At 34.4% G+C, this 26,623-nt stretch overlaps 1 protein-coding gene across 3 annotated transcripts in view; it reads right to left on the bottom strand.

Annotated features, from left to right (window-relative positions):
- SCAF11 (SR-related CTD associated factor 11) overlaps window positions 1–26,623 on the bottom strand; it is an 82,961-nt gene that overhangs the window by 33,978 nt on the left and 22,360 nt on the right. For 2 of the 3 annotated variants that reach the window (XM_084876631.1, XM_084876632.1), the window contains exons 2-3: window positions 14,374–14,455; window positions 11,609–11,766 (exon numbers count right to left, since the gene is read on the bottom strand). In XM_084876631.1, the coding sequence (XP_084732757.1) occupies window positions 11,609–11,766; window positions 14,374–14,434 (219 nt within the window). In that variant the 5' untranslated portion in view covers window positions 14,435–14,455. Of the gene's footprint in view, window positions 1–4,836; window positions 4,975–11,608; window positions 11,767–14,373; window positions 14,456–26,623 lie in introns of those variants that run through there. The other variant, XM_084876633.1, reaches the window with a different exon arrangement.

Here is a 26,623-nt window from a genome sequence, read left to right as displayed (position 1 = left end):
AAGTGAACTTTGTTTTGATGTAAATATATTTCCTATACCTTAAAAATTAATGTGCATCAGCTATAATTAAGAGTTTCTTTGATAATATTAAATATATATGTATAGGAATGGATTTTTATTATCTAAACTATTTAAGATGGAGTTGTTTACTAGAATAGAAGGGTAAAGACTCTGTAGCCTGTTAAGAAAATACTAAAAGGTGATATTATTAATACCTATGATTTATTAATAACCTAAAAAATGCCCTAGCCAGTCTGGCTAAGTGGATAGAGCATTGACCTGCAGACTGAAGAGTCACAGGTTCGATTCCAGTCAAGGGCACATGCTGGGGTTGTGGGCTTGACCCCCAGGAGTGGACATTCAGGAGGAAGCCAGTCAATGATTCTCTCATTATTGATCTCGCTCTCATTTCTCTCTCTCTCTCTTCCTCTCTGAAATCAATAAATACGTGTGTGTGTGTGTGTGTATGTATGTGTGTGTGTGTGTGTATATATATATATATATATATATGTGTGTGTGTGTGTGTGTGTGTGTGTGTGTGTTTGTGTGTGTATATATAACTTAAAAAATATTTCAAAAAGTAAAACAGGATTTTAACAATTTAATAATAATAGTCTAAAAGACCATAGAGCCGAAACCAGTTTGGCTTAGTGATAGAGCGTCGGTCTGCAGACTGAAGGGTCCCAGGTTCGATTCCAGTCAAGGGCATGTACATTGGTTGCGGGCACATCCCCAGTGGGGGGTGTGCAGGAGGCAGCTGGTCAATGTTTCTCTCTCATCAACGTTTCTAGCTCTCTATTTCTCTCTCCCTTCCTCTCTGCAAAAAATCAATAAAATATATTTTAAATAAATAAATAAACAAATAATAAAAGACCATAGATAGCCTAAAAGACCATGTTATTTTGATAAATTATCTGATATCCCCCAGTGGAAAAAAATGTGACTTTTTACCACTCTGGATTTTGGCACACATCAAGATACACTTGTGCAAGTATACATAGGCCAAACTATGTGAAGCCCTTGATTATATAATATTTTCACAAAGCCTGAGACTCACTTTGGGAGCAACCAAAATATAAATTGTGTTTATTACTCTGTTAAAATTAAGTAAGTAGGCCTTGAAAAAATGCTTTACCACATTCTGAATTAGGAAATGTGACTTTACTATAATATATTAAATTTGGTCAGACTGCTAGAAGTCAGCTCAGCTTACTTCTAAGTACTATGGGTGTAGGATGCTATTACTTTCCCTACAGAAAGCTTAAACTTAAGAAGCTTTACTACAAATGGCAACAGCTGTCCACACTATTTTTAATAATGCACTACAAGTACCAATTCTAATTCAAAGAACTCAACATCATGAATATGTGATTTACCACATTAGCATTTACTGTATGTAATTCTTAGTCTAGGTTATATTAGCCAAGGAATATTTTAAGTAAAAACTTTTAAGTATTTCTTTTTTACCAAAGTTTTTATTTTTTTATTTCTATTTACGGTAAATTTTGAAAAACATTCCTAAAAAGATAAAATAATAAATGAGAATATGTTCCCTTCAATGTTTAATAAAAAAAATTAAAATGTGTAAAGGCTCTGGATTTATATTCTATTTTCATAGCCTGTCCTTGGGTATAACCTTGCATAAGCAACATAGTCTCTCTGTTTCTCAGTTGCCTTATTAGTGAAATGGAAATACTAATAGAACTTATTTCTAAGGTGTTTATGGGGTAAAAAGAAATTAATAAACTTGATTGTTTGGAATATATTAAGTATTGTATAAAGTCCCTAAAAACTAGCTTTATTGGACTAACAATAAAATAGCTTGGTCCATTAATTATTAATGGTTAATGATTAATAAACCACAATATGATGTATACATACCATAGTGGGAAAAGCAGGCTTACAGTTGTATGTTAAACAGAGTTAACAAAGCTATTGTAATAATCATACGTGCACGTCTTTTTCCATACGAACAACTGTAAATCTTCTTTGCCCACCTGTGTACTTGTGAGAGATATGAGTCCTAAATAATCTTTTGATGGAATTTGCAAAGTATATGACATGAAAATTAAAGTTTATCATTTTGTTATAGCTATTTAAATATGTAACACAAAGATCAAAAAAAAGCCACTATCTGTGTTCAAAAAATGTATTCCATATCAGATGCACTGAATCTTTTAAAAACTATGAACTTATACAATCCCATTTTCTTTATTAAATGTCCTCTGCTGACATCAGCTAAATGGCACTTTTTCCTTTATAATGTTCAAACTGATAGTTTTAACCTGAGCCATTCCGTTTTGAACCGTTCTAAATAATGGGGTTCTGAGTAAGATTTTGTTTTTATTCTTTTTTCTGTATGCATAATTGCCATGGATTTATCTATGGATTTCATTTGAAAGGTTCCACTGCTATCATGTAAAAAAGGAAAAAAGAAGAAAAAGTAGTAGTAGTTGGAAAAACATTGCTATCTATCGGGTCTAGTAATAATTAATGTCGTTTTAAAACATTCGCTTAAAATCTTGCTTGGCGTTGACTTGTATTGACATAACCTTCAAACACGTGGTATCTACAGAACATGTGAAGTGCAATTAACAAGTTTTGCTTGAAAAAGTTTGTTTTTGGTTTGGTTTTTGTTGCAAAACTAGGGCTAAGAAGATGGCGGATTAAGAGCATATTCGGCACTGCATGCTTTACGAGTTCCAATTAGGAAGAAAAGCAAGTGAGGCTGCAAAAAACATCTGTAGTGCTCTTGGTCAAGATGCAGTTAGCGCCAGAAAATGCCAGCGTTGGTTTGAGAAATTTCGCAAGGGAAATTTTTCGTTAGATGACAAGAGTGGTCGAGGCCGTGTGTCCAATTTTGATCAAGAAGCTCTTCAAGCTCTTTTGGTGCAAAATCCTCAAATTACCCAACAAGAGCTTGCGACAACTTAAATTGTTCACAAAAAACAATTTCCAATCAATTGCGTGCACTTGGCAAAGTCCAAAAGTTTGGAAAATGGGTTCCTCATGAGTTGACCGACAACAACCGTAATCAAAGAGTCACAATTTGCAGTTCGCTCCTCTCTCGTCAAAACCGTTTGCCGTTTTTAGAGCAAATGGTTACCGGAGATGAAGAATGGGTGCTGTATGTTAATTTGAAAAGGTGGCCTCAATGGTTGGACAAAAATGAGGCTCCGCAGCCCACGCCAAAACCTGACTTGCATGCGAAAAAAGTGATGTTGTGTGTTTGGTGGAATTTTAAAGGAATTCTTCATTATGAACTTTTACCATCTAACCAAACCATTACAAGTGCAGTGTATAGTGCCCAATTGGAAAGGTTAGCCCAAGCTTTAAGAGAAAAGGAACCCGCGCTGATTAATCGGAAGGGCGTAATTCTTCACCACGATAACACATGACCGCATACTGCAAGAATCACTGCTGAAAAACTGCGCCAGTTGGAATGGGAAGTTCTCCCTCAACCTGCATATTCTCCTGATATTGCCCCTTCCGATTACCATTTGTTTCGTTCTTTGCAAAACTTTCTTCTTGGAAAAAAATGTAATAATGAAGAATGCCTCAAAAATGCATTGACCGATATTTTTGCATCAAAATCACAAGAATTTTATAACAGAGGGATTAAAATGCTTCCTGAGTGTTGGGCACAAGTAGTAGAAAACAACGGCAACTATATTGTTGATTAAATTTTGTTGTATTGTTTAAATAAATCCGATTTTAAAAAGTATTAGAAAACGACATTAATTATTACTAGACCTAATATTATCACAATCTGCATATACTTACATTTCCTAAAAACAATCTAGTTAACACTAGAAAATAAGTTAATAGATTTTCTTTGGTTCAGGCTCGGTCAATCAGAAAATTTTCTTAAAACCAAGTTATGGTCTCCAAATTAACAAAAGTAAATAGCTCAGAAAATATGCTACCTAGGGTAGATAAAATAAGTTTGCTATTGCTATTGAGAAATGATGATATCCATTTCTGACCTTATTAGCAAAGCATTTCAAAGAGGAAAAAGAAATTCAGTTATTTTGAGTTAAATCTTCATAGCATACTTCAATAAATTAAAACAGATATTTAAAAATTAAGATCTTCAATTTTTTTGTTAAGAAAAATATAAGCTACTTCAACACAAAGTTCAAAGACACCATCATTACTAGATAGTAAAGCATAAAATTACATATATATAATGTGATGACCAAATAGCTATAATAGAAAAGTTTTACAAATAGATTTTTTTAATTATTTGTACTGTCCTAATTTTAAGGCATTTCCAAAGATCCAGCACATACCCATTTAGAAAATTCAAAGGCATTTTAATCTTAGTTTCCAGAGTTTGTATCCTAAACTAATTTAATTTTTAAGTTACATGGTTTTAAAAATTCACATTTAAAACTAATGTATTAGAATATTTTTAACTAACAGAATTGCCCATTCTGCTTAAGATAATTTTAGTTTTGGATTAAATTATCCCAAATTTTGTTTCACTTATAAACAACAATTTAAATACCCCTTGATAATTCACCATCTTGATTCCTTATATACAACAAACATACTCTTCATTAATTATTCACCTTTTAAATCAATATGGCTTTCATTTTAATAATTTTTAAAGTACCTAATTTAATTAGTTTCATAATCAAAGCAGTCCAATATCATCATTCAACTCTGTGATATAGCTAGTAAATATAATAGAATTTGATCACTGCTTTACTTTGTAATGTATACTTAAGAACAGAGCTTATTTACATTTTACTGTGAATGCTCTGTATCAGTTAAGGAGGCAATTTTGATAGGAAAAAAAAAAATCTTCCTAGTGATTTCAGTAAAACATACCCTAGTATTCTGAAGCGTTGTAAATTCCCAGCTCAGACAAACCCATATTTAAATGTAAGAACAGGAAACCTTCCTTATTTGGGAATTCAGGATTCTTGATTTCTAATATTTCTTGCTTCCTGCTGCTGCTCTATCCTCAATCACAAAGGCTGCCTACAGATAGCCCCTCCTAGAGAGAGAGAAGCAAGTGTTAAAGGTAAGTGCTTAAAGACTAAAGCTCAGTATCTATGTTTAACATCAAGGTTTGTCTGTTCATGGGAATCTCTAGAACATCTATCTCTCCTACTAATAAATACAGCACATTATATAAAACTTAGTTCAAAATCTAATAAATATGATTTAAAATGCACACCATTAGAGGTTGATGCTTTAAGTTTTTCACCAGGACCTATCCTTTCTACCATCTTGATGGTTCCAAGATACCTAGCCTGGACCTCCAAAGAAAGTGCTCACCTGTAGTCCGCCTACATGTTCCCTACCACACTTAACCAGTTCTTTCAAGACAGTCCTGGAGACAGTCCTCATCATTCCATATTAGGGAAACTGTCGTTCTTTATTACAGCTTTCAGGAATGTATTCCTAAAGGATAATGGCTATCAGTGAAAATTAACACAAGAAAACAATTTATCTAACTACTCAAAGAAAATCCTTTCGTGTTCTCAAAAATACATTACCACAGTTGGGTAGAATTACTTTTAATTTCTTTTGACATTTAATAGTTGACTTTCTTTTTCTAATATAAAAACAAAATTCTGTAAACTACCTGTATAAATCATTTTACAAACTCTGTTATTTAAAATTAGGCTATACAGAAATATACATTAATTTACCCAACTGGTAAAAATGGACTATTAAGTGAAAGTCTATTACACAGGTAATGAGTGTTCACAATGTACAAATTTTCTTTGTTCTACTAAAGGTTTTACCAGAGGATTAATCTATAAGATGAAAACAATGGAGGATTTGTGAAAATTAGTCACACATTCAAGTTTTGGTGAAATCAGAACTAGCAACTTCTATTGTATAATCCACTTTAAGGATGATAATTAGATAGCCCTAAACCACTTATTGCACAACTTGTAACAATTAAATGAAATAATGTATTTGACAATGTTTTATAAATGATAAAGGTAAGGACTAACAGTAGCACTCCACATGTATATTTAAATTATTATTTATAGAGCGCTACACAACAGAGAGGTTCAGAAATAAAGAAAAATATAAATTTTAGGAAAAACTAATTGAAAAAATTCAGACAATAAAATTTTGCTCAATTTGTAATTGAAAAATAGTCTAATCACCAGAATGATGTGAGATTTATATTTGCTGTATAAAGGAACATCTGTATATAAAATACATCAGTAGTCAAGATATGTCAGTCATATTTTGATTTTTGATATTTAATATTACTTCAAGAATATATTCCTCACCTGTCTGCATTGAATACTGTTGTTTGACATCTTCAAGAAGGGTATGTCACCATAGTAAAACTTTCTTCATTTCTAGTCTCATGAGAGAAAACATACCTTTGCCAACTGTCCAATTCTTTTAAATTTCTTTATTGATTAAAGTAGCACATATTTGTCCTCAACCCCCTGTTCCAATCTTCCACCCCTCCCCACTTATATCCCCATCCCCTATTGTCCTTGGCCAGTGATTAAGCTCATATGTATGCACACAAGTCCTTTGGTTGATCTCTCCCTTTTATCCCCACCCCACCCTCTGACCCATGGCTCCTTATCTCTGGGTCTGTTCTTGTTCATCAGTCTATGTTGTTCACCATTTCCCCTAGATGAGTGAGATCATGTCCTACTGGAAATATACTTATAAGAATCAAAAATGAGACAAGCAATAATGATTATGCTGAAAGGCAAATGAATCAGTCTGTAGTGAGTTTCTTTCTGGGGCAACAGTTCTTTTGAGACCCAATCAACTGTCCAATTTTTATTTCATTAACCTTACTTTCTCAAACTGAAGCTGTAAGCACTTGATATGAAATGAAAGGCTAAGATAAATAAATTGAAGGAGGGTAATTTGCTTATAGTAAGAAAGTTAATGACATTTTTCAAAAACTACTTAAAATAAAATATTATTTCTTAAAACAGAAAAGAACCCTGGTGGATATCAAGAACTTTGTAATCAATATATTATTGCATGCCCCTTTAAATACAGTAAAAACTCTTGAACACTTCAAGCATGAAATGTTTCCAAGTTCTCAAACTTATAACTTCTTAAGAGCCAAAATTTAACCACTTCTTGGCAACCTGTCAAATCATAAACCCTATTTTCTTAACCAGTATGTGTGTGAAGGGGGTATCTTCTTGTCTATAAGGGTTCATAATTAAAATCAGTTGTCACTACCACAGCCATGTGTCAGACTTCTCTAGCTTTCGCCTTTCTAATTACCAACAGTTAAGTGCCGCTTAACAATGGGGACACATTCTGAAAAGTGCAATTGCATCATTAGGAGACTGCATTGTTGTGAAAACCTACACTATGTGTTATAGCTATTGCTTCTAGGCTTTAAGCCTGTACAGCATGTGACTATACAAAACAAGAGAGATTAAAATGATGCACTCAAGAAACATGATATTCACTATTCACAATATATATGATACTGCTGACAGTTTAACACAGCATATTGCTTTATAGCAAACTTGTAATAGACAGAAAGAGTAACAATTCTAAAATAACAATTAAAAGTATAATATAGTAAATTATAACCCAGTAACATAGTTGTTTATCTTATCAAGTATCATATACATTATGGTATTGCTATACTTTTATACAACTGGCAGCACAGTGGGTTTGTTTACACCAGCATCACCCCAAATATGTGAGTAATGCATTGCCCTACAATGCTATGATGGCTATGACTTGAAGGTAAAAGGAATTTTTTTTAGCTCCATTACAATCTTACTAGAGGCCCGGTGCATAAAATTCATGCATGGGTAGGGTTCCCAGGCCTGGCTGGTGATCAGAGCTGACCAGGGCCTCCCTTCCCTGGCTGCTGGCTGCCAGCAGGGGTCTTCCTTTCCCAGCTGACAGCTGGAGCCTTCCTTCATTCCATGCCACCCCCTGGTGGTCAGCTCACATCATAGCGAGCAATCAAACTCCTGGTCTCCTGGTCAAACTCCCAAGGGGACACTTTGCATATTAGCCTTTTATATATATAGATGAGACTACTGTCATATACACCTAGTGGCCATATTATTATGATCTCTGAATGCATAATCTGGCCACTCAAGAGTGTGTGTGTGTGTGTGTGTGTGTGTGTGTGTGTATTAGAGCCCTGATGCATGAATTTGTGCATGGGTGGGGTTTGGCCAGGGGGAGGGGACATGGGCGATTGGTCGGCCTGCCTGCTGGTTGAACTCCTGGTCAAGGGGACAATTTGCATATTAGCCTTTTATTATATAGGATATATACTGAGTGGCCAGATTATTATGCATTCGGAGATCATAATAACCTGGCCACTCAGTATACATGGTCTATAGTGGACCAAAATATGTGCATAACTAAACTTTAAAATGTGCCAAGTTAAACTTGTGTGCAAATTAAAAACTCTCAATATATTTAGACTGTATTTTGGCTCACAGTATGGGTAAAATAAGTAACTTTCTGGGGCTGATATACTTATAGTGTATTGTCCCTACATATTTCATTAGTTTAAAGGCTATCTTTTATTTAGTTTCAGATTCTCAGCTCTAATATTGATTCTTTAACAAATAATTCAGTTTTCCTTAATAACTTGTCAAATACTATGTCTTTGTTTACTTCAACATTCTATTCCTACAATTTTATAAACCAACAGGCTTACCTATTATGAGTTGCTTAAACTAAACATAGTTATAGAGGATATGCTTAATCTGGATTTGTTCTAGTATCCTCAAGGGCAAGCAATTAGGTTATGGGCCTTTTAGGCCACTATAGGTTCCACTATCCTAAATCTTCTGTCCCAGGTAAAGTGGATTCTATGAAATACCTAAAGACTAAGTTAATCACTTTAAAGTCCTTACATGGCTTTTGTTTTAAATAACCAATGAACCCAAATTTTAGACCTTGAAGGGAATGAAACTAATTTTGACTTTGGATATAGATACTTTAAGAGCACAAAAAAGTTCAGGAATGTGTCCAAAACAAATACCCTAGATTATTATATACCTTAACCTTTCTTGTCCCTTACAGAGCACAACTTTTTCAATGCCTAAAATGTTAACGTGAAATAAATAAATGAGTCCTTCTTTTTTGGTTCTTGATATCCATTTTGAATATTTTAATGAACCTTAGTACAAACTTTCAGATAGCTCAGCTGAATTTCTGAAAGACACATAAGACTAGGAAGATGATCCTGAATACATTTTGTACTGTTTTCTTACTATGTATATTTCCAAATGCTGTAAATCTCACTTTGATTTCTATTTTCCTATTAAAAGTGAACATTAGCAAAATTTTAAACAATAGATCAATTTTTTAAAATTATTTTAATTTTAGGATATCCCTTGAAATATTTAAAAACAAATTAGCATTCAGAATTCATGTCTTAAATATCAGATAAACATTGACAAAGTGATTTAAATGACAGAATATATAAGAAAGCTTTAGCATAAGGCCAGGCCAATTAGGAGACTCTGAATATAGATATTTCCTAATCCTGAAATCCAAAGTAAACTGTATGCCTTATTTTAAAAACAGGAGGAGTTTTAGGAAAATGAGAGGAAAGAGCTTAATAACTAACCATCATGAAAAAAACCCCACTAATGCCCTGTAGGCAGGGCTCCGTGGGTAAGCATCAACCTCTAAACCAGGAAGTCACAGTTTGGTCCCTCTCAGGGCACATGCCCAAGTTGCAGGGGTGTGCAGGAGACAGCAGATCAATGATTCTCTCTCATCGCTAATGTTTCCATCTCTCTCTCTCCTTGCCTCTCTCTGAAATCAATAAAAATAAAAATAAAAAAACCCACTAGCAAATCTAAAATCTGATTCTATTTGTCACAGCATATATATATATATATATATATATATATATATATATATATATATATATACTTTAAAACACATCTAATTTTTAACAGATCAATAAAAGATTCAAACTAAAAATTTAGTTCAAAGACAAAGTAATTTTGTTAACCAGTATTCATTTGTTATATATAATGAATTAATTATTAGTTGATTGTGCTCTTCTTAATGCTCTATTTAATGGTTTATTTAACTGATTTGATGGCTCCTATCCCAATTAGTGACAACAAAATAATTCAGAATATTCTATTTATGTTCCACTTTCATGGTAATTACTTTTATTTAAACAATACCACGACACCTCCATTCCACCCTCATCACAATTTATGGCAATACAGCAGATAAGTATTGTCTTTTAAAAGCAATTTGGCTTCAACAAAATGTTTATATCTAAAAGAGTAACACAAAAGAAAATATTACACACAAGAAAGGTTTTGAATTTAACACTACGTATATTATCAAGTCTTTTCAACTTTAAAATATTCAACAATTTAAAAACATAGGTAAGTTTAGCACTGACTAGTAGGGTTCAATATGTACTTAGTGCACACCTCTAGATACAAATCCTAGAGAAACCTAGAACACAAACACCGACCATAATAAAGCTTACGTCTGTGTGAAAGATACATGTGGAGTGTAAAGGAAGAATGGAGAATCATGTCTATTTTATAAACTATAATTTTCATAAGAGTAAAACACATACTCAGATTATGTTGTTGAACTTCACAATTATGTAATCACTGAAAAGTAATTTTATGAAAAGTACAGAATTGAAGCCTTTTACCCATTCAGTAATACTGCTTCTCTACTGGAAGCAAAAATCCCTATTTAAAAAAATTTAATCACAAAGCAAACCAAGATGCACTAAACTCATCACAGATGAAATCTTTAGTTGAGTGGCATAGGAAAATAAGCACTCTTATTTCATTAATCAATGCTCCTTCAAACAGAAATTTATAATTATATAAAATAATTAAGCCAAAATACTTTTTCCCAAAACGCTGTTTCACCCATCCTCAGACCCTTTCTGCCAAAGACCAGACTAGGTTTTAATCTAAACAGAACTGTTTCCAAGTACTATTATGAATTCAATTGGTACAAATCTTTTTTCCTTCTCCCAAACCTCAGCCATAGTCTGTATACAGTTATGTTCTCCTTTCCACACTATTAATGAAAATATAAGTAAATCAGAGAACTCCAAAATCCCAATTATGTGATAAGTGATTAACTTCAATGTGCTTAGGGAATTCAAACAATTTGAATGTAAATAATAAATTTCCTCATCTGTAAACTGGAAGGAAACTATTACATCTGCTCTGGTTATCCCACAAGGCTGATATAAAGAAGAAATCAAATAATCTATGTAAAAATCCTCTGAAAAATATAAAACATAAAGCAAGCAAAAAATGTGTTTTCTAGTAATAAACAGTTATCTCAAGAAGGTCAAGTACACTGAAGAGGAATTACTGTATTCTAACAGAAAAAAAAAATACTTAATGCCTATAAGGTTATCTTTGTTTTTTTTAAGGTATGCATGTTTTTAATAAAAGAATAAAAAGTTGAATAAAAAACAAAAGGAAAATATTCTGACAGAATTAGAATAATACAAGGAATTTTTTCCCCAAAGTTAAGGAAACACATAATGCTGTAAAATAATTTATGAAAGGCAATGTCGTTTTAGACTAGGTGGAATGAAGACATGCTAAGAAACTAAAATATAATATTCATTTAACATTTAATATTTAAAACTCACCTCTGCCCATTTAAGAATACAGGTCATACAGAAGACATGATTACAGCTTTCTGGAAAACCAACTTCCTTCTCTAATAGGCAATTAAGACATATTGGACATCTGTCAGCTTCACTGTACAACAAACCAGAGGTAGCAGTATTATCTTTGTCTTCTTCACCTGTAAAGTAAAGCAGCCATATATGCTTTCAAGTTCTCCAGACCAAATGACTTATATCTGTGTCAGTATCATGGACTACTATAAATTGTCCTTTCTACTACAAAGTAATTCAATCTAGATACATTATAGTAAATACATTCATTGAGCACAATACTCCCAACAGGAAGTGAAAATAATTTTTCATTAAATTGTAAAATAATGACATGGTTAAAAAATTTAGAAATTTAAAAAAAGATTATACTTGTAGTGACAAATCACCCACTCATATCTATACCTAACCATCCAGTTCTACCCAATGTTTCACAACTAAGTTTCTTCTCTGTCTTTTCAAGGATTTTTCAATGTGTAGACAAACAAATCCTAATGCATGTTCTTTCAAACCTCCATCATACAAATGCTGGATCACAATAACACACCAGTTTGCTTTTGTTTGGATGACCTATTGAATGATCACTTATTTTTAACCTTTGGCTATTACAACAATGCTGGGGAAAAACAAAACAAAACAAAACAAAAAAACTATGTCATTAAAAGCTTCATGTTTTTTTAATAACACATAAGATTAAATTCATAAAAATGAAATTGCTAGATCAGTATGCTTGTATATTTCTAATTTGAACATCAATAGGTACACCAAATTATACCCCTTATGGCTTGCACTAATTTAAACATCCAGCCAACCATGTAACCAATATACAAAGTTACGCATTGCTAACTCAAAACAAATACAGGAAACACCAAGATCCAACATAAAATAAAAATAAAAGAAATGGTCGGCTGAAATATGAAAAGTATACACCACACAAATGGAAAATGTGGGATCATCCTGGGAGCAAATGTCTGCACTAGTGTTCAGATCTGGAGATTAACCATTAGGACCAACCCAGGTAGGCAAACTGTTTCTGAGAGAGAGACTCCCATATTAATCGAAGACCCTCAAATAGTACTAGTGGTTCCAGAATTGGTTAGGGAAAAACAAATACAAATCCTCTGGACAAAGCATTCCTAATTTAGTCCCCCAGGTTTCCAGATTAAATTTACCAAATATGAGCACATAATCAAACACCGCCAAACACAAGAAAATAAACAGTTTTGAGTAAGAATCTGCAGAAACAATAATTTGTTTTTTATATTTATATATTATCTTTATTTAGTATAAACTAGAGGCCCAGTGCACAAATTCGTACACTGGTGGGGTCCCTCGGCCTGGCTGGCAATCAGGGCCAGTTCGCCCAGTCCTGATTGGGGCCAATGGGGGCCGGCTGGCCAGGGAGGGACATGTCTGGCCCTCTCGCCCAGTCCCAAGGGGCCGGACACCAGCAGCAAGCTAACCTACCAGTTAGAGCCTCTGCCCCCTAGAGTCAGTGTGAGTCATAGTTACTGCTCGAGCAGTTGACTGAATAGTTGACAGATCTGTCAGACACTTAGCATATTACACTTTTATTATGTAGGATTTATTTAGATACACACTGTTTAAATATAAGAATTTCAACTACTACATAGAATGCTTGAACAGCAGGCTAGACTTAGAAGAAAATAATATTTGTGACTGGAAGAGAGATTTAAGGAAACTACTTAGATTGTAAGAGACAGACAAGGAGATGTAACCTTTGAAAGAGATTGGGAAATGAGATCAGAACAAAGTCTAACATACTAATTGAAGTCTAGAGGAAAAGAATAAAGGAGAGGCAATGGCTAAAGCAGTAATGACTAGGAAATGATAAAATTAAACAAACAAAAAACACACACAATCCAACAGATAAAGGATACACAAGGTATGCTTAAACAGGAGATATGAAAATAATCCATGCCTAGAAACAATGTAGTAAAACTGAATAACATTAAAGATGAAAATGATATTAAAAGCAAAGAGTTAAAAAAGACAGTTTATCTAAAAGGGAATGACAATTGAGGCTAAAAAGAGATTTCTAGACATTAAGAAAAAAAAAAGGCTAAATAAGTGATAGAATAAAATTAAAAAAAAAAAGAAATTATAGGAAGTGGTAAAAAATTATCAATCCCGAACTGTATATCTGTCTTTGAATAGTTTTGAAGAGGAAAAAATAAATACAAAAACTTAGAGTTAATCACCAACAGACTTTCCAGTAAAGGAACTTAAGGTTTTTTCAGAAGAAAAGAAATAGAGACAAACCAACCCCTCAAATACTACCTGTATCAAATATCATCTAATTTGTGATGTTCTGAAAAAAATAAACATAAGACACCAAAATGATGAAAGACTATAACATATAAATCTAGAGTAGGATGATAAGAGTTAAGTGCTCTAAGGTTAAAATATTAACTTTAGAAACAGAGGAAAATATCAGTGCTATTTTAAAAACAAAACAAAGAAAGTATGTAATTCCTAAAAAAGTAGGGAGCAAAAATTAAAGAAGAAAAAAAAAAGTTCAAGAAACCAAAACCTAGATCAATTGAAAATAAGATGTGAGGGGGAGGGAGGGAATGTTTAGACTTCTTATTCAGGTAGCTTATTTCAGAATAATTCAAAAATAAATACTTCTGTGTATTTTGAAATATATAAAAATGAACAGTTTAAAACACTAACTTTGTTTTCAACATACAAGGTTTATAAAAATGAAAATTTACCTTCCATATCTTCATACTCTTGATCGCCAACATTTAAGGTATAGACAGTTTTCTTCTTCATTTCTCCTTGAAAAGGGGTTTCCTATAAGATAAATTATAATAGAGACTTTTAATATATGCCTTCTCCCAATAATATTTAAAAAAAGACCCAAAACTGTAAGAAACTATTTTACACATAAAAGTACACAGTACAAGCCAATAAATTTTGTGGATAATCCAGTACATATTTATATTCCTTGCCATCAAGTACACTGAAAGGAAAAGCCTTACATAAGTATTAAACAACGAAGACTAAATGATAAATTGTGTGGTCAGACATAAATAAATACAATTAGAACATAAAAAAAAAGGTACCAATTTGGACTAGATTTTTCATTGAAGGTGATAGGTTATATATGTTGAGGAATTCAAGGCAACAAAGGAACAACATAGTATAAAAGAAAAAGACAGTAATTACTGAGCCAATCTGACAAGAACAAGAGTGAATAAGTAAATGAAACTAAGAGAGAGAGAGAGAAAGTGAGTGTGCATGTGTGTATGTACTGAGGAAGGATAAGCATGTATGCCAAGAAGTTCATCAGAAAGATTACAATGAGGGGTAATGAGAGTAGTAAGCAGAGCAATGTAAATCAAGTAGGGTTAGATTTTAGAGGTATCTCTAATGGTTGACTGAGAAGTTTAAATTCAATCTTATACAAATATATATATATGTGTTTATATATATATATGTGTGTGTATATATATATACATATATATATATATATATATATATATATATATATATATATGCATGCATATCAATGAAACCAAGAGCTGGTTCACTGAAAGGATAAACAAGATTGATGAACCTCTAGCCAGATTCACCATGAAGCAAAGAGAGGACCCAAATAAACAAAATCAGAAATGAAGGAGGCGCAATAACAACAGGCTGCACAGAAATACAAAGGATTGTAAAATAATAATAATAATAATAATAATAATAATAATAATAATAAAATACTATGAACAACTATATTCCAGAAAACTGGTCAACCTAGAAGAAATGGACACATTCTTAGAAAAAATACAACATTCCTTCTAGGACTTTATGTCTCAGTGGCAAGTGGGGATATTGCAATGTTTGCAGAACGCAGTGGTGTGGTCAGACGTGTGCTCACCATGTGTTCAACATGTACTCACCACATTTTTGTTAAATTAATCTGAACAGATAAATGAGTAGATTAATTAGTTCACTGGGAATGCAGTGTGAGGGTCACTCGCATGGAATGGTATTTTTGAGAACTAATTTTAATGTAATTGGAAAGGAAGTGGGCTAGACTCAAGTCTGAGTGGCCAGGTGACTGTGCAGGGCGCTGAGCAGAGCCAAGGGGACAATGAAATATCTGAAAGCGGCAAGGTAGGTCTGACAGATATGCAGAGAGGGTGGCACTAGTGTTTATAAGTCACCAGTTAAATATCTAACAATGTTCTAAATACGTTGAAGATTTCATAAAAACAAATGTCACTATTTTTTTCTCTGCTCCAAGAAATAATACTGATATCTCCTTTATTCAACAGCTTTATTGACAACTCAGACAACATAAAGGAGAACATGTTAAACTTCCTGTCGACACTAAAAAAAAGAAAAGAAAAATACAACATTCCAAAACACAATCGGAAAGAATAAAATAAATCTGAAAAGGCCAATAACTATAGAGGAAATTAAAGCAGTAATAAAACACACACATACACACACACACACACACACACACACACACACAAAACTTCCAGCAAACAAAAGCCCTGGGCTAGATGGGATCACAGAAGAGCTTTACCAAACATTCAAAGAGGAACTAAAACCTATCCTCTTCAGACTATTCAAAAAAATTCAAGAAGAAGGAACACTTCCAAGCTCTTTCTGTGAAGGCAGCATTACCCTAAACCCAAAATGAGATAAAGACACTACAAAGAAAGAGAATTACAAGCCAATATCCCTGATGAACATAGATGCTAAAATCCTAACACAATTCTAATAAATCAGATCCAGCATTACATTAGAAAGATCATACACCAAGACCAAGTGGAATTTATTCTGGGGATGCAAGGATGGTACAATATCCACATATCAATAAATATGATACATCACATAAACAAATTGAGAGATAAAAATCACATAATCATATAAATTGATGTAGAAAAAGCATTTGACAAAATCCAACACCTTTTCATGATAACTCTCAGCAAAGTGGGAAGAAGGATCATACCTCAATGTAACAAAAGCCTTATATGACAAATCTCTAATCAAAATCATACTCAATGGACAAAAACTAAAACCATTTCCCCTAAGAACAGGAACAAGTCAGGGATGCCCACTCTCACCACTCCTGTTCCACATACTACTAGAAGTGCTAGCGATAGCGATCAGAAAAGAAGAAGTAAAAGGCATCCAAATTGGAAAAGATGAAGTCAAACTGTCATTATTTGTAGATGACATGATATTGTACATAGAAAACCCTAAAGACCCCATCAAAAAACTATTAGATTTAATAAATGAATTTGTCAATGTAGCAGGATACAAAACTAACACCCAGAAATCCATGGCTTTTTTTTTTTTTTTTTTTTTTTTTTTTTTTTTCTGCAGATTTTATTTTTATTTTTATTTTTTTTTTAACTTTTTATTTTTTTATTTTTTATTTTTTATTTTTTATTTATTTTTTTTTAAATAAGTTTTTATTTTTCATATTATTACAAATGTTCCTTCCCCCCCCCCCCCCACCATTGCTCTCCTCCACCAGGTTCCCACCCCACCCTCTGCCCTTTCCCCTCTCCCCATTGTCCTCATCCATAGGTGCACAGTTTATGTTCAGTCTCTTCCCACGCCCCCCTCTCCCCTTTTCCCCAAGAATCGTCAGTTCACTCCCCTTCCATACCTCTGATTCTATTATATTCAACAGTTAATATTGTTCATCAGATTTTTTTAATTTCCTTGGTTTTTAGATTCACTTGTTGATAATTACGTATTTGTTGTTCATAATTTTTATCTTTGTTTACTTTCTCTTCTGAAAGAACCCCCTTCAGCAATTCATATAATTCTGGTTTGGTGGTGATGAACTCCTTTAGCTTTTTTTTATTAGTGAAGCTCTTTATCTGGCCTTCGATTCTGAGTGATAGCTTCGCCGGGTAGCTTATTTTTGGCTGTAGGTTCTTGCTATTCATCACCTTGTATATTTCTTGCCATTCCCTTCTGGCCTGCATGGTTTCTGTTGAGAAGTCAGCTGACAATCGTATAGGTGCTCCTTTATAAGTTACTACCTTCTTTGCTCTTGCTTCTTTTAATATTCTCTCTTTATCTTTTGCTCTTGGAATTTTAATAATGATGTGTCTCGGTGTGGTCCTCTTTGGATTCCTTTTGTTTGGAGTTCTGTGCACTTCCTGGACTTGTAAGTCAAATTCTTTCACCAGGTGGGGGAAGTTTTCTGTCACTATTTCTTTCAGTATGTTTTCGATATCTTGCTCTCTCTCATCTTCTGGAACCCCCATAATTCTGATGTTGGTTCGCTTGAAGTTGTCCCAGAGGTTTCTTACATTATCTTCAATTTTCTGGATTCTCTTGCCTTCTAGCTTCTGTGGAGGAGTGTCTTCTGGCTCTTTATGTTCCAAATCTTTGACTTGATTCTTGCGATCTTCCCTTCTGTTTTTAGGACTCTGTAGAATATTTTTTATTTCAGACAATGTATTTTTTATTTCTTGTTGTTCCCTTATCATTTCTTGATGGTCTCTTTTCATATCCTCATAGGCCTTATCCATCTTTTCTAGGAAATTCTTGAAAAACCTTATAAGCGTAGATTTGAACTCTATATCCAGACGCTTTTTGTCCTCCATTTCTTTCGTTTGTGATCTATTTTGTTGTCGCATTTCGCAGTTACAGATGGGGCGGGGTTTCAGGGTGGAGCCTGCAGCTTTGGCTTCTGTCAGCCCCGCCCTATGCGGGTCCTTCAGTGCTCGCTGCCGGCGCCTCTGAGAGAAAGGTGCCCTCGATTTTCGCCTGCTGCCAAACAGTCTATGCTCTCCCACAATGAGCCCGGTATTGGGGTTCAGTTCAGTTGGAAGTGGAGTTGGAGGTGGCGTTCACAGCAGTCTGGAGCCCCAGTCTCCTTCCCGTCAGGGCAATCCCGCGGCACAGCCGACCGTCCCTTCTCTGGGGGCAGTGTGCGCGCCTCCGGGACCTCCTTTCTCCGCTTCCCCGGGGTTCCGACTTACAGCCCAGCTCCCTATGGCTGAGCCTGAGTCCCCGGGGTCTGGCCCAGAACTGGGGTTCAGAGCAGTCAGGGGCCCAGCACAGTCGGAGTTTTATCTCCTTTCCGCTAGGGAACGCCCGCCAGGCACTCGGCCTCCCTCCTCTCCAGCTCCGTCCTCTTCTCGCGCGCCGCGTGTCTCCGTACCTTGGGCTTTTACAGCTCCTCCGTGCTTCCTTCTGGTTTTCTCCTTGCTTCTTGTTGTAGGATTTCCAGTCAGTCGACTTTCCTGTAGTTCTGGGTAATGTCCATTTTATATTTTAGTTGTATTTTATTAAAATTGTTGTGTGCGGCTGCGGCTAGTTGCCTACCCGAGCAGCCATCTTGGATTCTCCCCATGGCTTTTTTATATACCAATAATGAACTCACAGAAAGAGAAACAACAAAAGCAATCCCATTTACCACTGCACCAAATAAATTAAGACACCTAGGAATAAATTTAACTAAAGAGGTAAAAGACCTGTAACTCAGAAAACTACAGGACATTGAAAAAAAGAGACAGAGGAAGATATAAACAAATGGAAGAATATACCATGTTCATGGATTGGTAGAAGCAACATCGTTAAAATGTCTAAACCAACTAAAGCAATCTATAGATTTAATGCAATACGCATTAAAATACCAATGGCATATTTCACAGACAGAGAACAAACTCTCCAAAAATTCATATGGAACACAAAAAGACCCCGAATAGTTGCAGCAATCTTGAAAAAGAAGAACAAAGATATTACAAAGCCACTGTTCTCAAAACTGCCTGGTACTGACACAAGAACACACACATTGGCCAATGAAACAGACCAGAGAACCAAGAAACTGACCCAAGACATTATGCTCAATTAGTATTTGACAGAGGAGGCAAGAGCATACAATGCAGTCAAGACAGTCTTCAATAAATGGTGCTGGGAAAATTGGACAAATACATGCAAAAAAAAAGAAACAAGACCACCAACTTATTACACCATACATAAAAATAAACTCAAAATGGATAAAGGGCTTAAACATAAGATGGGAAAACATAAAAATATTAGAGGGATCCACAGACAGCAAAATATCAAACATATGTTGTAGCAATATCATTAAAAAGAGTCAATTCAATCACAGTCTGTCTGCTGTTCTTTAGGGACAAACAAAACAATGAATGTCCAGGGAAGGTGACTATATCATATGCAGAAAGGTAGGGCAGTAAGAACCTAAAGATTAAGGAGAAGGTTAGCAGTTATCTTAAAATGAAATGGGCTATTCTGAAGGGAGGTAGAATAACAATAAAGGTATTCCAAGATAGGCTCAATGACATATTGTGGGCTTTTTTTTTTAATTAAAAAATTTATTGAGTGCTATTGCCATACTATTAGGCAATGCCCAAAGTATAGAAATGATTAAGACAGAAATTCCTGCCTTTATATTCTAGTGAGGAAGGTAAAACAAATAAAGTAAAATATTTGGTATATTAGATGTTGAGAAGAAGAAATAATACAATTATTTTAAAAAGCCATACAATTAGCATGGCTAATAAGTGAGAAAGTAGAGAAGCTAATATGTCATAAATAGTATTTAGAAAAAGCTTTTCTGATAAAGTGACATGTGAATTAGCAATCTGAAAGAAGCAAGCGAGAGAGTTAGGTGGGAACTGTATTCTAGGCAAAAAGAACAGCAAATATGAAAATTAAAAGACAGAGGAGAGGATGTCTGGTGTGTTCAAGAAACAAACAACAACAACAACAAAAACCTGATCTCACTCATCTAGGGGAAATAATGAACAACATAGACTGATGAACAAGAACGACCCAGAGACAAGGAGGCATGGATCAGACTGTCAGACCTCAGAGGGAGGGGTAGAATAGGGTGGGGATAAAGGAGAGAGATCAACCAAAGGACTTGTGTGCATACATATGAGCCTAACCAGTGGTCAAGGACAACAGGAGGGTGGGGCCATGCGTGGGGAGGGGTGTGGGATGGGAATGGGGAGATGAGGACAAATATGTGATACTTTAATCAATAAAGAAACTTTAAAAAAAAAAAAAAGAAACAAAAAAAATTAATGCAGTTAGAATAGAGTGAAAGAGATGAAAAGCAGATGAGGACAGAAAGGTAATAGAACATCAAGTCATGCAATACCTTTAAAGACAGGTAAAGACATTTGCTTCTTTGAGTGAGATGGGATTATAGATTTTAAGCAGAAGAGTAGTAAAGAGAAAAGCAGAGCCAGCAAGACTACCGCAATAATCTAGAGAGGAATGACAATGCTTGTACCAGAGTAGTAGCAAGGGTGATTAAAAGTATTCAGATTCCAGCTTATTTTCAAATTACATCTATACAGATTTGCTGACAAGATTGAATGTGGGGCATATGTTAGAGAGCAAGAATCCAGGATAATTCCCAAGTATTCTGACCTGAGCAACTAGAAATGATGGACTTGCTGCGACAGAAAATTACTTCAAAAATATTCAGAATCCCAGGTTACTCTACTTGATATTCACTCAGAACCACAGTATCAATATCACCTGGGAACTTGTTACATCAGCAGGCACTGCCCCAGATCTCCAGAATAAGAATCTGCATTTTATCAAGATCTGCACATGATTCATATGTACATTGAAGCCTAGGAAATACTGCACTAGACAACTTGACAATTTAGTTGACTTTAGAGTCATATTGTGTTCCTGTATAATTGATAGTAATTCTTTTTCTGGGAAAAGTCTATATTTGAGTATAATTCTTGAATTAGAGAAAGCCATACTATAACCTCTCTCCTCCATTATCCTAAATATCTAAAAATAACCATACATTTAAGTTGGAGTTAATTCAATGTGGTAAAATGTCAACTTGAAAACTAACAATATTTTTTAAATCTAGGAAATTTTCAGAAAATATACCATTCTTTCATGTAGCTAAATAATTTATGACCCACTGAATAATTAAATCTACATTGTTTTCATATTTCCTTCCTTTAGAACACATGTGTCGAACACAAGGCCCGTGGGCCAAATCCAGCCCGCCAGGCCTTGCAATGTGGCCCGCACCGCGCTGTCATCACTGCACTCCGCTGTCAGTTTATGACATTGTCAGTTTATGACTGTTCAGTAAACCATTCGGCCCGCGATTTAGGCTGGATTTTAGATTTTGGCCCCTTCTCTGATTGAGTTCGACACCCCTACTTTAGAATATTAAGCTTATCTCTGACTGGATAGCTCAGTTGGCTGAGCATCATCAGGATACAACAAGGTTGCAGGTTCAATCCCCAGGCAGGGCACATACAAGAATCAACCAATAAATGCACAAATAAGTGAAACAACAAAATGTTCTTCTCTCTCTCTCCCAACCTGCCCCTAAAATCAATTTAAAATTTAAAAACACACACACACGGACTCTAAAATAAGAATATTAAGCTTATAGTATTTATACATTAATACATAAATTATAATTTTACAATAAATAGTGTCTTCTCTATTTTAACTCATGTGATGAAGTACATTATCACTGAGAAGCTAAGAGACCTTAATCAAGTTATAGACTGCCTTTCCTTATATGTTAGAAATCTGCTTAAAAAGCTGTTTGAGCATTCCAAATTTTTAGAAGTTGTGTGCTTCTTCTGAAACTTTTCATGCATTAGCTGTTTCCAGACCTAAATTATGCCACCTTACCAGTTTATTCATTCAAAATGACAGGGTCTTCACATTTCACTAAATCAAAAGTCATAAATTTCAGTTCAACAACTTGCAACTTGTTCATGTTTACCTGTTCTAGCTACCTGGACTCCACTTTTTAATCTAAGAGTCCAGGGTTTTTAATACTAGCTTTGTTTTGAACTTCCAGTAATAGGAATGAAGGAATACAATACAGACTCCTAGTCTTAGCCAGTAATTTGTGATCAATAAAAGACTAAAAAATAAACTGTAAGTGGCCAGGACTATCCTTTCTTGTGGTTTCTGGAAAAGTTAGAAATAGGCAGGCCGATGTGTTTCAGTGGTTAAGCACAGACCTATGAACCAAGAGGTCATGGTTTGATTCCCAGTCAGAGCACATCCCCAGGATTTTGGGCTCCACCCCAGTAGGGGGAGTGCAGGAAGCACCTGATCAATGATTCACTTTCTCTCTCTCCCTCTCTGAAATCAATAAAAAATATATTTTTAAAAAAGAAATAACCTGATTTCATGATCATTTATGACTCTATGATTGTAAGCCATAGTCTACCTAGACTACTTATTAGTTCTGCTAATAAGTTCTGTAAGTTAATTATTTATCAAACTGAATTTTGATTTTGACTTACCTCAAATAAATTTCTAAGAATGGATATTCAATCTAGATTTTAGGTAAACTTTTCAGATTATTTTAATTTGCAAATTTCAATCTTTAATGTCTCTTCCCAGGTTCTACCTTTCCAAGTTAAAATATATTTCAAATCTATTATCTCTAATATAAGGATCTTAAAAGTGCTTCTACCTTCCAAGTTGCCCTATTTTATTGCCTCTGTTATGTACTAGAAACAGTATTTCAAATATGTTCATAAAACAGTATGGTTAGAATGAATGACCTAACCTTAAAATTTTATCCTATATAATGAGAGGAATATTTATCTGTTGCATCCTGGGGTGTAATGACCTGATCATGGATCTGCAGGAGGGCAGAGAGCTACAGGAGGGGGCAGGGCAGAAAGCTATGAGGGGAAAGGGAGGAACTACAGCAGGGTGGGGCAGCAGGCGAGAGCTACAAGAGGGCAATAGTGGCCTACTGGCACACGATGCATAGGACTACTAGTTTACCATAAAAGCCATCAACTTTTGGAATACGGAATGGAAAAGGCATTAACATAAAAGTTTTCAGGTACTTAATACTAATTTTCTCACACAAACCCTGCAATACATGGAAGTGAGTCTCACGCCAGACATTGCAGTGCTTTCAAGAACGGTAATATATAAGACAGTTCAGTTCTCTACAACAGTGCTGCCTAACAGGGAATTGTTCTATCAAGCACTTGAAATGTGGCAAGTAAAGAACTAAATTTTTATTTAAGTTTTAATTAACTTAAGTAGTCTAATGTGGCTTATGGCTAATGTGTTAACACAGCTCTAGGATATAACTACCATCCTCTATAAAACGAAATTGCTTCAAGTTATACCAGCGAAGCCAACAATGTATTTTCTACTGCAGCAGTTGCTGATTTGCTTCAAAAAAATCAGACAAAAGAACAGAAATTTCTGGTAATAGAAACTTAATTTTTTTGTTTTGGCTGGCTCAATTTAAAATTCCTATCCTTGTTCTTTTCTCCCCATCTTTTCCTCTTCCAAAGTCTGTTTCCTTCCATCTACTATACAAAGAATTCCTTTCCTTTCCAGGTCACTTCAAAACTACCTCTTCTTTAAAAAAAAAAAAAAATATATATATATATATATATATATATATATATATATATGTGTGTGTGTGTGTGTGTGTGTGTGTGTGTGTGTGTGTGATATATATATATATATATATATATATATATATATATATATATATATATATATATATAATTGATTTTTCTTATGGAGGAGAAAGACAGAGTTAGAAAAATTGACCAGCTGCCTCCTGCACACTCCCCACTGAGTATGTGCCTGCAACCAAGGTACATGCCCTTGACCAGAATTGAACCTGGGACCCCTTTCAGTCCACAGGCCAACGCTCTGTCCACTGAACCAAACAGGTTCGGGCAAAACTCCCTCTTCTTGCTTCCTCCTGTTCTTCAAGCAATCACAGAGTATCTAAAAATATCAACACTTGCCCTAACTGGTTTGGCTCAGTGGAATTGAACCTGAAAGGTCCCAGGTTCGATTCTAGTCAAGAGCATGTACCTTGGTTATGGACACATCCCTAGTGGGGGATGTGCAGGAGGCAGCTGATCGATGTTTCTCTCTCATGGATGTTTCTAACTCTCTATCCCTCTCCCTTCCTCTCTGTAAGAAAGTCAATAAAATATTTTAAATATATATATATCAACATTCTAGTTATGACTACAATGTTAGAGTCTGACAGACCTAGGTTAAAATCCCATCTCCACTGCCAAGTAATAAATTGCAGTTATTATTATCATTGCCAGTAAGAATAGAAAAATAAGGAGGGATAATAAAATTGTTGTTTGTCCAATTTCTTTGTATTCCCTAGACAAAAGTGAAAGACAAAGGCAAACACAGGACTGAAAAAATACAAATCAACATTTCTGACTAACTGCTCAAAGTCTAGTAATATTTTGTCAAAGGGGTACAATCAGATCCGTTGGGTACAAAGAAAGAAGAGGACATAAGAATGGCCTTGAGAAAGTTTAATTCTATTTCCCACTTCCCACACCCAATCCTGTTATCACAGATTCTACCATAGAAAGGCAATGAAATAATAAATGGGAGCCATGGTTGAATGAAAGGGATATCAGGGTAAAATAAGAGCTGTCACTTTGCTGGGCACACTTAAACTAAGGACAAGCACACTTCATAAAGATACTAAGTATTATATTGATTTGTATGACTGAAGTATTCAGAGAATCTACAGTGATTCTCAGAACCTCTCATAAACAGTGTATTCATTTTTATTATTTATTTCTAATCTCCTATCCAGGATCAGTTCCCAAATTCAACCCTCTGTCCAAAGAAAAATCAATTAAAATAGAGGGGACATTCAGGAAGATATTCTAAGTGATGTATTTCAACAATTAATGATTTGGACACTGGTATCAGGCAAACTTGTGCTTATGACATTGTCTAGCAATAATAACCATTCAAATGTAGAATCTTCCACTCAACCCGTTTTAAAATAAAACCGTTAAGTGCCTCCCAATTATCTACTCAAAAATTTGATTCTACCTATAAGTATGTTATTTTCCCTTGGAGAAACCATAAACAAGGCTATATTTTAATGATGTCAAGGGAGGTATTCTATCCATTATTATAGGCTATAGTGGTAAAAAAACTAGCTGAGTATTTTTATAAATAAATGTTGTTCAAGTACTCCTTTATATATTGCCTGGTTGCTTCTGCACTACAAAATTGAGTAATTGGAATAGAAACCATATAACTCTGCAAAGTCTAAAATAATAACAATCTTGTTCATGTTAGAAAAAGTTTGTTAACCCTATTAAAGACTATAGAAGATTGTCTAGTTTGGAGATGTGGTTCAGTCTCTCATTATAGAAGGCTACTCAAGCTTTCTTAAGTATAGGCATCTCTCCACATTTGTATTCAGTCTGTACTCTAGCACAACAGCTACTTATTACACATTTCAGTCAATGGTTCTGCAATGTTGTCTTTGATTTCCTTTAAAATTCCCCTGAAAGCTATGTAATTTTGTTTATTTATCTAATTTATATTATCAATCCAGCTTAAATTATCATGAATATTTGCTCTAATGCTTTCAACTTGTTCACTTCAGAATAAGGTGAAGGCAGTTAACTCCTTCAGTCTGATTTCCTTTCCAGCTTCTGTGCTACTAAATCAAGGGACTCTTGCTTCTGATATGCCACTGTTGATTTTTTTAAATCCTTGCAGAATACTCATAAACTATTTTTTTCCTACCTGATATCCATTTATAACAATTTTGTCAGATTTTGCTTCTAATGGGCTATTCTGACATTTTTTAGTTTAGAATATCCTTTACTCTGGATTCAAACCTTATACTTGAATCTCCTTAACGCCTGTTTTCTCATCTATAAAATGAAAATATAGTATGTAGTAAAGACTTCAGTCATTAAGATTAAACTACATAATCACATAATCCATTTAAAATGCTTAACACAAAAGTCCTCAACTAGCATACATGCACAAACACATGAAAATCTCCCCACTTCAAATGGATTTCATTTTAGGTTTATCATGATAAATCTAAAACTCCAATAATAATTTTCATTATTAAACAAAGAAAACTCCTATATTTTAAAGAATATCAATCATATCACATATAGAAAAAAATGGTATGATTAAAAAGTTCACAAAATTTAAATTGTCAAAGTTTTTCAA

This window comes from Pipistrellus hanaki (assembly GCF_964339955.1).
Source record: "Pipistrellus hanaki genome assembly, chromosome: 3".
NCBI lineage: Eukaryota > Metazoa > Chordata > Mammalia > Chiroptera > Vespertilionidae > Pipistrellus > Pipistrellus hanaki.
Note: the sequence above shows the minus strand (reverse complement) of the source record. Positions and strands in the feature narration are given on the sequence as shown.